The 16,276-nt window shown below is 40.4% G+C and overlaps 1 protein-coding gene across 1 annotated transcript in view; it reads left to right on the forward strand.

Moving 5' to 3' along the window:
* The window catches only part of LOC103355490 (plexin-A2), a 78,368-nt gene that overhangs the window by 40,821 nt on the left and 21,271 nt on the right, over positions 1-16,276 (forward strand). Inside the window, exons 6-16 of the mRNA XM_008279322.1 lie at positions 1,638-1,761; positions 2,716-2,869; positions 3,402-3,498; positions 7,176-7,290; positions 9,106-9,306; positions 9,995-10,091; positions 10,729-10,928; positions 12,662-12,813; positions 13,888-14,005; positions 14,549-14,685; positions 15,221-15,388. Coding sequence (XP_008277544.1) covers positions 1,638-1,761; positions 2,716-2,869; positions 3,402-3,498; positions 7,176-7,290; positions 9,106-9,306; positions 9,995-10,091; positions 10,729-10,928; positions 12,662-12,813; positions 13,888-14,005; positions 14,549-14,685; positions 15,221-15,388 — 1,563 coding nt within the window. The remainder of the gene's footprint in view (positions 1-1,637; positions 1,762-2,715; positions 2,870-3,401; positions 3,499-7,175; positions 7,291-9,105; positions 9,307-9,994; positions 10,092-10,728; positions 10,929-12,661; positions 12,814-13,887; positions 14,006-14,548; positions 14,686-15,220; positions 15,389-16,276) is intronic.

Below are 16,276 nucleotides of genomic sequence, written 5' to 3' on the forward strand. Positions count from 1 at the left end.
TTGTCTACGAGTCCCATTACACTGTTTATTTAAATTAATGCCTAACACTTATCAGTGAGTAGATAGGCTGCTGTTCCCTCAAGTAACCCAAAGTGAATCATGATCCCTCACACTGCAGAATGAGGCTACTTTATTTTTCTGTCTATTAAATCCAGATTGGGGTCTTTTTCAGCTGTCTGAATGACTCTCACAGAGTGTCATGCATACTGCTTTCAGGATCTCACTTTCCCACCCCTGGCAGAGTGCACCAAAGCACCTATCTAACAGAGTGTGTGGGGGGCGTTTCTGAACATGTAAAAAGCCTGAAGGAAAAGGGAACAAATGGCTCTATCAGACAAAACACGACGAATAAAAGAGGCTAAAATAAAAGGCAATGAAAGACAGTCAGAGATGAAAGGCGTCGTCTTTTTTTTTTTTCCGAGGCACTTCAGCTGATGAGCGGTCAGGAGGTGACTGTGTATACTCCTGTGGCTGTGGTCCGCCTCAAGGAGCCGAGCCAGCAACAGCTGTCACCGTGTTTCCAATCCACCTCTATATTGTGCTGTAATTACAGCAGAGGCCTCAGCTCTCTTTGAGCTCTCTCAGGAGATGCCACCCCCTCAGCAGTGTCTGAGAGTGTATTAAGTACCGTCTCCCCTTGCTGTGCACATTACACATTTAAAAAAGAAAGAGACAATGGTGTACAGCCAAAATACTCTCTGAGTTTTCTTTACAGCCGGGAAACTCTATTTTGTTTTGATACAGTGTTTGTGTTTAAGTACAGTCTGTCTGTTACTATCTGAGAAGGCAGAAACTTCTATAATGCCTCTTTTAAAGACATCAATACACCTGCAACAAAAGTATCTCAGCAACAGATCTCCAATTCCAAGATTTCAAAGTTCTTTCCACCCTTTGCCATTACTTTTAATGTACTTTTACTTTGCACTTCTCTCTTACAAGATTATTCTAAGGTCATGCTTGCTGCTGACCCTTTCACTTCGTACTTTTAATTGCCTGTTGGGATCCGGGAGTTGAAGCTCATTCTACTATTGCTCTGTAATTTGCTCTGCAAAAAAAGCAAAGTGAAATGTAAAGTGAAAAGGTAAAGAGACTGATCCAACCAAGCGTCTGAAAGCTTTTTGCAGGAGATCAGCCTGATCAGTAACGATCTGAACATTTGCAGTCCTATAGGCTGTGGTTGACATTGATAGTTTTTACTGCTGAAGCTGATGGTAGAAGCAGTGAGGTTGTAAATATATTTATTCAGAACCATTGTACGTTTTTGACAAACTACATGGTGCAAGATGAAGTATTAGGAGATCACCAAAATGATTAGAATTCATCCTGAGAGGGACAAAAATGAGTGATGAGTGTATCAGATTACACGGCAATCCATCTAGTAGCAGTCAAAATCACAAACATTCCCCTTATGGTAGCACAAAAACAAAGACAAACAAAATACAAAAACATTCTTTATGCACCATGAATGTCCTCATAAAACTTTATGGCAATTCATCTAACAGTTGCTGCTGTGCTTTCATCTAGAGCAAAGTGGTGGAAAGATCAACCATCATTACCTTTCACACTAATTAGGCTTGGGTGAAGCAAATTTGCTGCACTATTTTGTACCTTTTTTAAAGCTATGAGTCTTTCTACAGGTGCTCGAGGAGGGATCGGTGTCAGAGGGCTGAGGAGACCTTCCGTTTTGCGACTGACATTGACCGCTGTGTGAAGGTTATCGCTCACCCAGACAGCATCGCTGTATCAGCACATAGCGTCCCTGTGAGTCTGCTTATCATTCCACCAATCACTGCACTGTCACTCCACTCACAATGCCAGTGTTTATGAGCAATCACCCTGAGTAGCCTTGTACAGCCACATGTACAGTAAGTATAAGCCCAGGAGAGAATATTAGTTTTGTGAGAGGTGAAGTGAGACAGAAGGGTGACTCTCCCTGTAGGGCATCTGCTGTCTTTATTTTGGTCTTGAAAAAACATGTTTTGTGGAACGAGAGACAAACAAGGGGAAAAAAATAGATAGGAGATGTTTTTGTTGCGCTACACTGTCGGCCTTTTCCGATGCGTCTGCCAAAAGGTTGATTACATTTTCTAAAAGTACAATGCAGCTGCTTTTGTGCAGGAGCAAAGAGCACAGAGGACATTAGGAGCTAAAGAACATTATCTCAAAGGAATAGTTTTGGGGAAAATGTGTTTATTTGCTTTCTTCCTGAGAAGTGCATAAGAAGATCAACACTACCCACACTACTTTCTGTTAAATGTGAAGCTGGAGCCAGGAGCTGGTTAGCTTAGCTTAGCTTAGCAGAAAAATAAAAAAACATGCAGCCAATGAATAATCCGGCACATAAATCTCTGTAAAACTTGTCATTTTTACACTTTGGGTTTTGCCTGGATGAAAGAAATGAGATATAATGTGTTTATTAGTGAGCTTTAGAGGTGCTATCAAAGAACCACAGTGGCTGTTTCCCCCTGTTTCCATTCTTTGCTCTAAGTTGAGCAAACCAAAATCTGGCTGTAAATTCAATATTTACTGTACTGACATGAGCGAGGCATCAATCTTTTCATCTAACTCCAGGCAAGAAAATGAATAAACATAATTCCTGACAATCTTTTTAACTCAGTAATAAAATATACAGTAAAAGCACTGTCAGATTCCACCCCAACTGTACATAAACTTGTGCACAAGGGTGTTAAATCTTCCCTCTCTGCTTTCTTTTAGCTTCTGCTGGAGGTGAATAATGTTCCAGACCTTTCCGCTGGAATTACCTGCTCATTTGGCCAGCAGGCCCAAGTGGAGGGTCACGTCAATGGGAACAGGGTTATGTGTCTTTCTCCTGCTGGGAAGGAGGTACCTCAGATACCAGAGGGACAAGGTGAGCTTCGATATCAGGTCTAAAAACTAACAAAACAGAAAGTCGCAACTATAAATAGATACAGTCCCAAAGTTACAGACTGAGGCTGATGCCAATACCAGTTAAAAAGGTTTAAAATATCAATATTCCTGAAGAAAAAACAGCCTTCTTTTCAGATTGACTGCATGCATTTTTTTTTGTTTATCCAAAGAGTTTGGTGAGTACCAAGCAGCTGTAGAATTTTCTCAGAGCATATACAGTAATCCGTCCATTGAAGTTTCTGACTGAAGGTTTTCTCACGACAACAGCAATGTGCCCTTCCAGGAAGGCAGACACCAGGTGGCTCTTTACAGGAATGTGATAAAAGTATTAACATTTTTTTTCTCAATTTGACCTCCTCTTTTCACTCATTGTCTTCATTTTTTTCCCCCCATCCTTTTTTGTTGCATTTCCTTTCACCTCTTTTTCTTCACTCTCATCAACACTCTTACATATTTTTTCCATTCCCTTTCGCTCATCACACTTCCCCTGTTTCCCCCCCTCGCTCTCTCAGACTGGGCTGGCGTACAGCTTCGTTTGAATTCAAAGGAGACGGGTCAGATGGTCGCCAGCACGGAGGTGAAGTTCTACAACTGCAGCACGCATCAAATGTGAGTCCAGCTGCCACCGCTCCTCCCTCTCTTCCCCCCCCTACCTTTGATTTGTTCAATAGATGGAAGAGCACAACTTAATTTAGGGCAATGATGTACTGATGCTCACAACCCCACTTAAGATCGGGCTGTTAGATAACCTCTCAGTTCAATTTATCTGTCAGCTTTCATTTAAATCAACATGATGCATTTGCTATGGCCTGTTTGTTTCGACTTTGCTTAAACTGGCAGTTTGTAGGCTTAGTGCTGGCAGCCTTAAATACGACTAACTGCAGCTTTTCAGATCCACACACGTGTGAATTAAAATAGGCATCAACCAATAATCGGATGCGATATTCAGCTTTTTTCCAGTCATCAGTTTCATTGTTTCATTTATTTCTAACTAATCCTAATAAAATAGGTTAATGCAGTCCGATTGAGCCGCTCTCTCTCTATCAGTAGTTGCCATTTTGTGGTCCTGAGTGATGCCCCGCCCACTGATTGATTATACGAGTAGAAAGCAAAAATGTTGTAAACTTCTATTTTAAATAAACATATGATAGGACAGACATACACAAAGCCAATTTTGTATTCTCAATTTTGGCACTGATAATTTTATCTTCACTGCAAATTAATATCAGTTACAAATATCAGTCACTGGTCTCCTTGATTACCTGTAGTCGGTACTGATTCTTAAAAAAAAGCACATCAGTAGATCTGTAAATTCAATGATTCAGAACTTATCTATAATTCTCACGAATCCTAGAAAGTTTTTCCAGTCATAATTTACATATGTGCTCTTATTGAGCAAAATGTTGAAAATATTAGAGCCAATACATTTTATCTATTATTCAGCTGGAGGATTTTCTTCTGAGATTGTTTTAACTTTGTCTCTTATGAAGAGAACAGTTTGTACTCTCCAGTTTTTTACTTCTTTGTAGTACTGCCACCTTTTGTTTAACCAGTTAATTTACATTTCAACATCCCTGGTGTCTCTTGACCCAAGACATAGAGCTGATGATCTGTTGAGATGCCTTTGTAACTGAGTATCACCACCGTAGAAAGAAAAAAAAAACACCAGAAGGAGAGATTCTCTGTGTTCTCTCTGTCCTGATAGACTCAGCAATGTTAAGAGCGACCTTTTCTACAACCCTCTTCGGTTTCTTTGAATAATTTCCTTGATGCTAGTCACTCAAAGAACACTAGTTCGAAACCATCTAGATCTTTTTCAAGGGAAATGTCCAACCATTCTCTGATTACAGCCTCCCTTCTATGGGAGTTTGCTGCTTTCCCTCTGTTTCTGATTACCTTAAACTAAATCTCTGTGAGTTTTTGACTTTTGATGGGACAAGCAAGACATCTGAAGACATCATCTTGGATTTTTAGCATTTTTACAAACGTTTCACATAAGAAAGTAATGGTCAGATTAAACTGTAATTTCTAACAAACTATAATTGTTATAATTGTGAGTTGCAGCCCTAATACATACTTACACCTGGAAATGGCTTTGCTGTAGGCCAGAAGTCCCCAAGGACAACTCAATAGATCTAAATAGATAAACATTAAACTAACACACCCCTTTTGACTTGACTTTGTCCTAAAGGACCCTGCCAAAGAACTGTGTCTGCATTTGATATTAGACATAAGATATTTTATATTTTTAGGCCTACCGTGGTGCCAAGAGGATAGGTAATATAATGTAAATTAAATAGCACTTTATTTAAATGTCATTCAATATAAGCTTCCTAACTGGGCAGGGAAGCTGCTTTGACTTTGAGCCATTATGCAAATGTCAGATGTATTTATCGCAACAATAAACTATGACAACAGTCTTTCTTTGTGAATAACAATTACAAACACTGCTACAAAGGTGGATTCTATTAGGATGAATGCCAATTAGCAGCATTTGTCAGCTTTTAAAGAAGCCTGCAAATCAGCAGCCATAAAATTTTTACTGGAACACAAGACAGTAAAAAGAAAAAAAAAGACTCCAAAGAGCCAAATCGCACAACATTGATTTAGTGACTTCAAAGACCTTTATCGTAAAATTTGTACTTTTGTATCCGCTTGAAGAGATTCGTACACCAACAGCCGGCAGAGAGAAAAGTGATATTTTCCTTTATTTTTGAGGTGTTACTGAAACTCAACCCTCACATGCAGACCTCACTAACCTTAAACTGCAGCAAGAATTAAATTAAACTGTGAGCTCGCAAAAGCTGGATTCAGGAATATACAATAAGTTCACTCTAGGAGGGAGCACTTGATTGATGGAGTATTCATAACCAAACCTTGGAAATTAGCCCACAGTGGATACACATGCCATCTATTCACAATGCTCTTTGACTGTGACATGAATGCCCCAATATAACCATATTAAGCCATTAGAAAGAAACAGTTGGAAGCTCATCACATCCGCCCCACACCAATACGGCCTCCATTAGCCGCGGGGTGACCCTGTGTACTCCTGTGATTAATATTTCAGACCAAACACACTCCTAACCCAGCACCTCTTTCTCCACCTCCCCCACCACCACCATCACCTCAGCATCACATCACCCTCCATAATTAATTATCCAGTGTTTGCAGCACCCTGCCAGTCCAGTTCTATTAATACCCAACCCTCCAAATTCCTTTCTCACACATACACACAAGCACACATTTTTATGTCCATACTGGCCTTGGGCAGCTAATTAATATCATAATTTAATGATGCTGTGCTACATTTATTGGCATTTGTAACTTGCTATGAGCCGCAGTGTTGTGCTACTAGAGGTGTTTCAGTTTCCTCGTGGTTTCTCATCTTATTAAGTGAGCAAATTCAGGAGAACAAACTATGATAGCGCATGGATCTGTTTTCCTGTTGTGTACCTCTATTATACGCAGCAAAGTCTATGACCCCCCTTTGACAAGAAAAGAGGACATCCTCAATTTTAATCTCTCCAATTGCTCTGTTGGTATATCAACAGCTGTGCATCCTCAATTGCCTCCCTGTTTGTTGATCAAAATGTGATTAAATCCAATCCAGTGAGGTTGTTTCAGCACAACTTTAATCCACAACTGACCGCTGAATGTATCAGAGCCAAAGATGTTGCACAATTTTACCCATCAAATATTCAGTTGTCACTTTCAAGCCAGATCCTTTGCATAATTCCAACTTGGATGAGTGATTCAAGAAATTCACTATTTTCAGACAACATGTACATATTCAAATCTGAAACAAAAAGAAGAAACTTTTAAAAATCTTAACAATTTATAACATTTAAAGCTGTGGATATTCTACATCTAATAAAGACAATGTATGGTCTTGACACTATATGTATATGTTTTTATATTACATGATCATGAGTTTTTAAGATTTAACTCTGACTGAAACACTTGAACAGTTGGAAAAACTCTGCCAAAACTTCATGCTTAAGGTGATTTCATCAACAACAAAAAGACTAGTCATATCGCCTGCATTTAAACCAAGTACCTCAGATCTTTTCAAAAAACAAGCTGACAAGATAAATTTAGTGGTAGGTTATGATCCTTTATCCCACTGCTCTTTTAATCCCCTTCACCCAGGAGAGGAAGATGGAGATGATGGGTAGAATGTACCTACTGTGTAAATGCAGAACATGTCAGTATACAAGTGGTGTTATTAAAATGTTGCACATTTAGTGTGAAGCTTCTAGTAATGTCTTCATTTCATCCTGCAGGTGTCTCTCCTGTGTAAACAGCACATTTCGCTGCCATTGGTGTAAATACCGCAACCTGTGCACCCACGACCCAAGCAGCTGTTCTTTCCAGGAGGGTAGAGTCAACGCCTCAGAGGTACATTAAAAAAAAAAAAAAAAACTGCAGCTGATTAAAGTGCTGCTTTCAAGAGAACCATTTATCTGTTAACATGTGACACTTTTGGCTTAAAGGCACAATCCATGATTGAATAAAAACATAGCTCCACTACAAAAAAAGCATCAAGATAAAAGCCACAGCCCTTGTGGCAGCTTTATGAGGTTATATAGGGACAAGAGTGCTTCAAGCTAAAGGCTAATGTCAGCTCGGCAACATGCTCGCTAATATGCTCAGCAGATATATTTATAACCATGGTTCCCTTCTTAGTTTTGTGTTAGAACTGTTAAATGCAAACATTTGATGCTAACACAGTAGGGGCTGATGAGAATATGATTAGATTTAGTCATAAACTAGAGTATTGAACACATTACAATGTTGGCTTGAGATGAAAAGTCGGTGGATCATCAAAACAAGAGAAACCCAAATGTCCTTTTCCAAGTTAATGGCAATCCACCCAATAGTTGGTAAGTCATTTTAGACAAAACCACAAACCTCGTGCCACGAGAGGAAATGTCACTGGATTACCAGTGTCATGAAAATTGATCATTTGAGAACGTCTGTATGAATATGTGCACAATGATTTATTGTGTTTTTGAATTTGTCAGGAGACTTGTAGCAGCTTTTTGAGCTAACTGCAGGGATGATATTGTTTACTGCCTTACCCTGAATACAGCGATATTAAGTAGTAAGGACTTACTGATAGAAATGCATGTGTGGTCTTCTCAAGATCAATGTGGGGACGGAAGAACTTGATCTGACATGTTTCTTAATTAGAGGAAGCACAATTGGACAAAAGGGACGAAAGACAACTTACTGTACTATGATATACCAACATATCTGTGTGCTCCTTTAAGATTTGTGAACAGGTAGCAATAATTATTACGTATAGGTGACATGTACTTTGGAGGACCAGATAGACTTATTTCAGATTTATTTTAATTAAGCTTGAGGAAGTTCTGACATATTCGGCACGTGATTTCTGAAAGACAAGACATTGGTGCTATAAGTTGCTTTTTTAAAAAATCATTTTTCTATGGGATGTAGATTTTGGTGTCATCTTCTCAGGCAGTCTAATAGAATTGGGTGATCCACAGTATTAAAGGCTGAGTGAATATCTAGCAAAACTAAATTGAACAATGATAGCAGCTGTTTATAGATCACTGATTAAGAAAACATAAGTAATAATGTATATTACTAAAAGATTCAATACACTAACAAAAGGTACAAGTATATCTCCAAGTAAGCTAAAAATGTTACATTAATTACCTAATAATCACCAGCTGTTTAGACAATCAATTAATTGGTTTGATTAATCAGGAAAATAAGTGACAGATTAATAAACAATGAAAAAAAAATGTTGCATTCCCTAGCTAGTACCACATATCTCCAACAGAGCATGGCCCTACAGTCTAACATATAGTTTACTGCAGTGAAAAGGGAAATGCACAACATGTGAACATATGAAAGCAAACTATATTTGGATTAGTGATTTATTTTCCCCATTAATCCCCATCCTACATAAGTCCCCCATGTTTATATGACAGATTTATATGAATTAGTAGATTAGTTACTACAGACAGACAGATACACATACAAATATAAAGAGACAGATACAAGTATACTATGGATGCTGTTGATTAAAAAAAACTCAATATATCTGTCATGGAGAAACTAGTTATGTAAATACCATGTATTATGCATGGGTAATTTTAAGGCTGCAGGGACAGCATGAAAAATGCATATTTCTTCAGTGTAAATAGTAAAATTAGGCATATTTGTATGTTGTTTTCACAGGACTGCCCTCAGCTCCTTAACTCTGGGGAAATTCTCATCCCAGCCGGCGAGGTCCGACCCATTACCCTGAGAGCCCGAAACCTCCCCCAGCCGCAGTCGGGCCAGCGGGGCTATGAGTGCGTGGTGAATGTGCAGGGTGTCAGCCACCGTGTCACGGCACTGCGCTTCAACAGCACCAGCGTGCAGTGCCAGAACAGCTCGGTATGACCTCAAACACTCCCAGTGGGAGTCTCACAGCTGTCAAATGAGGCAGACAGCTTGGATGCTGTGTAGGCAAGGTACATAGGGTACATCAGCATCAGTGAATACCGCCTGAGGTGTTGAGCAAACTGAGGAGAAAGTAGAGGAAAGGGAAAGTGAAAGTGATGAGGAAAAGTGCAAAGCATGTGCAAGAGAGTGACAGAGAAGGAAGAAAGGATGGAAAGGAAAAGAAAATTTTTGTTCGCAAAAAAGGAAATGATGGCTATAAGACCTCATCTCATTAAGCAATTAAAGATAGTCTTCTCAGCATAAAAACATATGCTTGGGAGAAACATATCTTAGGAAGTGTTTTACACAATGCAAATCACAGGCTAAATTTCAATGCAAAGCATACCTTGCTACTCTGTGACAATGAATGAAAAGGCCATTTTCTTCAGATGTGGATGATCGGCCACCCCATCCAGGGTTTGCGTCCCTTCATGTCAAAGAGGAGAGGAGCAGACAACCATGGCAGAAATGACAGATGGTTAAAAGCCTTGTCTCTCTGCTGCCCTTTCATCCTCTCATTTTCCCTGCTCTGTCTCTTTCTGTATCTTTTTTCATACTCTATCCTCTGTCTCTCTTTGGCTTTCTCTCTTCTTGTATCCACTTTCTGGACACTCTCTCACTCTCTGTTTCTGCTTTTCAGTACATGTACGAGGGTGCGAAGATCAGTGACCTGGCAGTGGACCTCTCCATCGTATGGAACGGCAATTTCATCATCGACAATCCCGAGAAGATTAAAGGTGCCTCTGCCATCCATCACTGCCAGGCCAGAGAAGTGTAAAGCACTCAATCCACAGGGGATAGATGGGTCATAGAGAGTATTTCAAGGCTCCCAAAGGGCCTTGAGAGAAAGTTCACAATAGAAGGGAGTGTTATCAAAGAGCACCCAATCACTTGTGCGCTCAGGGGGGTAAAGGGTGAATCTTCATATTTGGTCAGCTTGACTTTCACAAACATTTTTAGTTTCCTCTTCATCATCATGCAAGTAAAAGGTGTTTGTCACGTGTCATTGTGGGCTGTACAATAAATACATCCTTGTAGTCAAGGATATAGAAAATGATGTCCATGAATTTCAGTAGACCCTGTTGGTATTTAGGTAAGTTACTTTACAGGGGCATAAATATAGGCTTCTTACAGGGGAGAATTTAAGGCTTGGCAGACTTCAAAGAACAGTTTATGGGATTACTTTGGCACCTTTTTTTTTTTTTTGAATACTTGAAGCAGGTCAACTATCCAAGCTTGTTTTTTTTGTTTGTTTTTTTTTTTTAATGAATTTTATTGAATTTCAGTTCATTCAGTTGTAATCACACTTCCTGCTGGCTGAAATTGTACTGTTTTTCAACAACATATTTTATATATTTCTGTATTATCCCACAGTGCACCTCTACAAGTGCAGCGCCCAGCGGGACAGCTGTGGCATGTGTCTTCGGGCGGAGAGGAAGTTTCAGTGTGGCTGGTGCAGTGGCGAGGGCCGATGCACCATGAAGCAACACTGCCCTCCCATCTCCCCGTATGCCAGCCGCTGGTTGGACCTCTCTGCCCGGAATGTCAAGTGTACCAATCCACGCATTACCGAGGTCTGTGGTTTGTTTGGGTTGTTGGCTATAGTCAGTCGCTGACTCACTCAGTGGAGCCATCAAGTTTATACATACAGTGAAAATAAATTATGCAAACACAAGATGTGAGATTCTCTTGCCAATTGGATGTAACTTCATTCAGATAATATTAAGCAGTGTCTGGGGAGGGGGAGTTATACAAATGACAAAGTTTGAGCCGTCATGCCAATTAAAACAACAGAGCTCTGATGTGTTTGCTGTATCAGCCTGCATTTCCTGAGAAAAATTCCATTTAATCCTTCTGTGTTTCTTGCAGTAATTTATTCAGAAACTTTGAAAGATGAAGGTGGAAGCTGAAATACTGTTTGTGGTGTTTTGTTAGGAATATAAAGCCAAACTCACTGACATGAGTATGAAGCATGACTGACAGACAAATCAAGGTGGATCAGTAATCGTGGCTAGGATAGTATATTTCTGGCTGCCACGAGAGCAAGAAAAGATAGAGATGCAGAGAAATAGACAGTTTCATGAGTAAACCTTGGGTTAGGATTGAGGACACTATATAATAAAATCCAGGATGACTAAAAATCTGATGGTGTATGAAGATTATGAAAAGTTATTACTTTATGAAATCAGATCTTGCACTCTGCTAAGGTCTTCACTTGAAGATAAGGGGGATAAAGGGTTTAAAAAGACCTAACCATTTGTCTGTACTCCTTAATACTGTGTTAGAAAACAGCATGCCAGCACACCTTGTCCTATACACACAGTAGTCCTTACTGTAAATACCAACAACAAACACTAATTTTATCTGTGGCCAACTTGCAATTTCCCACCCAGGTGTCTGTTTACCTGCAACTATCTCACATTTTGTTCCACGCCAGCTGAATACCTTAAGTGCTTGACAGCTAAACGAATCCAGTCTGTTTAGAGAGTGGTGATGGATCTTTTATTTCACAAACTCCTGTTCATTCTCTTGAAGGAGGCACAGTGGGTCAGGCACAGAGATGCAAGGCTCTTCCACTTCAAAGAGCCGGGAGCCTTTGATGTCCCTGTCACATTATTAGTGTTTCTGAAGGAGCTGCAGCAGAATGAATCAACTACCGAGCGCTGCTCAGGAGTGGAGGGAGTGTTGCTCCGGCATTGCTCCTGTTCTGCTCTGTAGGTCCAAAGGTTCCCTGCTGGGATGGTTAACTTTACACTGGGAAGGACAGTGAATAGGTTTCTCAAGGCCTTGTTATTCACTGCATTATTCATTAAAGTTTGTTTTGAATTATGGAGGATGTCAAGGCTTTTTAAACACGCCTAGTCAATAAGCAACGTGTATTTCACACAGACTTTTTGAGCAAAGCAGTCAACAGTTGATATTTTGAGACCATTTTAAAATTTATATTTCTAACCAGGACTTATCAAGAATTTGCTTTTCACCATATTTTTTATTCCTCTCAGGTCAGATGGACCTTGAAAAACCATTTAAATTATGTCTCTGCTACATCAGCTACATTATTTTAGAGTTAAACTCAGTTTATGGCACATTATTTTTCAATACGGGAAACTCTGGAATGTTCACACTATTTACTGCGAAAAAGAAATCTAGTTATAAAAATTGTACCACACAATGAAGACAAAACAGAAACATCCCACTAAATACACTGCAAGTTTTAGAGCTGTAGCAATATAGTTGTGGTCAGAGATCTCTGCACAAGTGAAATCCTCATTAATCTCACTATAACTTCCTCCTTCTTCCTTTGTAGGTGAGCCCAGTGGCAGGGCCTCTGGAAGGGGGAACACTGGTCACCATTCAGGGCCTGAACCTGGGTCTGTCTTTCTCTGAGCTGGAGGGTAATGTGGAGGTGGCAGGAGTGCAGTGCACCCCACAGGAGGAAGGATACATCACTGCAGAACAGTAAGAGACTCCTCCCCTCCCTTACCCAGACACACATGGACCCATATGGTACCTTACATAGACATACAGTACATATATAGACACACACACAAGCTCTCAAGAACAGCAACACATGCAATCTCTCTCTCTCACACACCGTTTTTCTCAAAGAAACCAGCACAGTCTGTGAATAAGCCGGATACCCTGTGATGCCTCATCAGGTTGTAGGATTGTGTGTGGGGCTTTGCATTGCTCTGGTGCAGTCAGAGCCAAAGGAAGAGACAGTCTTTGTGTCGTTGTCGTTATGAGGCTGTCGGCACAGCTGTAATTGAAATGCGCTGCATGTCGCTGACTGGAGGGACAATCTGTTAGCCATGTGTTTCTCTCACAGCCATGTAATGCGATTGGGCTCAGGCTGCAGGGACTTTATTTATACCCTTGTAAAAAAAAAAAAAAAAAAAGGAGGAAAGAAAAGAACATGCCAGCAGAAAATTGGAAAACTCACGTGATGTATGAATAGAAGGGTTGGGCAGGGACGATTCATTGGCGCTCTTATTGTATCAGGGAACGGATTTCTTGTGCAGAACAGTGCATCCGGCAGGGCCATTCATTTGGCACACACAGTGCTTTAAAACATGGCATTACAGCTGTTACAACCATTAATTTCAGCATGGGGTCAGTTGCTATAATGACTTATTCATGGCGTACTTTATCTTATTGACCTGACAGCCAATACTGATTTATTGAAGAAACCCCTATGTTGTCATGGCAACCGGAGGTAATGGTGGGTGGCAATCGTGCTGGAGATGGGTAGGGGTGTAGTTTATCATTTGAGTTATATTGCTGTTATAGGTTTCCCATTAGGAAGAAAGATGGCCCTCTGTATTGACCCACAACTTCCATGAAAGTCTGCCTCAATCACACTGGCCAGCAGAGGCCATCTTCAACCAGTGAAGTTCATAACAGATGTGACACAGCGCAGTGATTCTTCTGTGTGTGAATGCTCGGCTACTGATACGACAAGTATGCACGATGCCTGTGGTTATTTGTGCGCCCACCTTCATGTATTTTTTTTTTTTTTTTTTGTCTTGCCAGGATTGTGTGTGAAATGGCTGCAGCTCCTACAGGAAGCGCACCGGGTCCAATTAAGCTGTGTGTCGGCGAATGCAGACCAGAGCTACGCGCGCAGTCTTCCCAGCTCTACTCCTTTGTGGTAATTCTGATGCGGCAAAACATTTACTTCGTCCATTTGTTGTGAAACAGACATTAAAGGCATGGAATGAATTAGGCTGAATGCGTGATTGCAGGTGAACGCAAAGCAATTTGATCTATTCATGCTACTGCAATCATTAGCTGGAGAGGAAAACAGAATAAGACACTTGAGTGCAGCATAGATTGTGCATAAGAGACTTTAAAACATAATTATGGGGAAGCTTCCAAACGTTAGTTCACTGTGTTCATTATTTTCATTTTATGGCTAATGAAAGAGACGCTGTGCGTTGTTGCACTCACGCCAAGTTTTTGTTTGCTTCTGAAGATGTGCTGTAGTATTACTCTTTTTTTAATTTTCTTTTTGATAGAAGCCCTACTCAGACGATTGGCTCTTTGGTATCCATTTTTAGCACGTTTGTTGTTTTAGTTCTACAGTGGCTTACTGAGCTGAAGACCAGGCCTGTTCAGAGTCAGACAACTAATAACACATTCTGTGTTTCCAACTATGTTGAATGAAATATGAATGGATTTTGTTTCTTCACAGATCCCTACAATGCTGGCACTGACCCCAGGCAGAGGACCTGAGTCTGGGGGCACCAAGGTCACCATTGTTGGGGAGAATCTGGGTGCTGGGAGTACTGTTAATGTGTACTTTGGCAATCAGACCTGCGAGCTGTACAGGTGAGTCTGCCCATAATACAACCTCCCGACGTTATCGTAACCTTAGATTCCTTGAGATTCAAGAATAGCAAGATTGCCTCTGCACCGTATTAAAGATTTAGCCTTCTCTAATCTCAATCAAACACAGTATGAGATCACTCTCTTTAAAAAAGCACACTTTAGATGCAATTATGGGTCTGTGTGCTAAATTAAAAGTCTTAGCAATGATTTGTGAGGAGGTGATGAAACTCACAGCAGTAGGTATTGTTCTCTGTGTATTTATAGATATCTATTTAAAGTTCAAAATGCCTCACATGGCAGAAGTCAGGTGGGTGAGGCAAGGAAGCCATTAGCTCGAGCACCCACTAATTACAGTGTTCCATCCCTAATGTGTCTGTAACGAGGAGGAGATGGGACAGACTATAATGAATCCTCTCCCCTCATGGTAATGTACATGGCTCATAACAGCATGAAGTCAGGGATTTGCCATTGCAGCAGTGAGTGGGCAGTTACAATCAAAGGCATGAATAAGTCCCTCTTTTGGTACTCCCACCAGGAGGACCATGTCGGAGATCGTGTGCTTCTCCGCTCCATCGGTGACAGGAGCGGGACCAGTGCAAGTCAGTTTGAGCGTCGACCGAGCCAAAGTTCCTGGAAGTCTGGCCTTTGAGTACATCGAAGATCCCACAGTCCAACGCATTGAACCTCTGTGGAGCATCACCAGGTAACAGTGAGAAACAGCGTGCTGAATGTAGCCACGTGACTGCACTGATACCATGCAAGGATGCCGGTTCAATCCCTGGATCTTTCTTTGTGAACTCTGGAAATGATTCCAGTGTTAATAGAGGTTTTGTTTTGACCGAGTTACCTCACACTGTCCATAAACCTGCAAACTTTTGTTTTACAAAAGTGATCAACTTCACTGTTGCTTACAAATTGCAGATACATTTGTGAGTTCTACAGGGCTCTCTCATGCTCATGAATGGGATGCAATTATAGCACTAGCTTTGATCAGAGGAACATATCATAATTAATGCAGGAGGAAGTGATCTCATGTGACAAATCGCAGCTTGCAAGTTGCAAATGTGGTAACTCAGTCCCTGGTTGGCGTGAGCTGCTCTTCATGTTTCAAATTTACAAATGAATGCCATCTGAACATCCCTAATGCCATCAAATCCCAACCCATCCAATACTGCATATATGTTGGTTAAAACAAATACAAGTTTCAAATATATATATCGATATATATGATGTATGGTATAACAAACATGGGTCTCTGTTGATTGTACATTTCTCAACAGAGGATGGATACAACTGCAATAAAATCTACTTTTATGATGCCTGTAATGCTCAGTTTTTATTGACACTGTCATAGGGGTGTTAATTCAATTCTATGATTCAGCATTGTGGTCACAGTGATAGCGATGCGCTAGACTGAATTATATTGAGTGTTAAGAGAATAATATTCTGTAAACAGGGTGGATAAAAAATAGAAACTCCTCACAACACAATGAAGTCCAGTAGAGCAACACTTTTAACTACAATCTAAATAACAATACATAAAATTGAATTAACATGTTTCTGACAATGTTACCAAAAACATGAGCTTCAT

The sequence above is a fragment of the Stegastes partitus genome, unplaced genomic scaffold, assembly GCF_000690725.1.
Source record: "Stegastes partitus isolate 25-593 unplaced genomic scaffold, Stegastes_partitus-1.0.2 Scaffold5, whole genome shotgun sequence".
Taxonomy (NCBI): Eukaryota; Metazoa; Chordata; class Actinopteri; family Pomacentridae; genus Stegastes; species Stegastes partitus.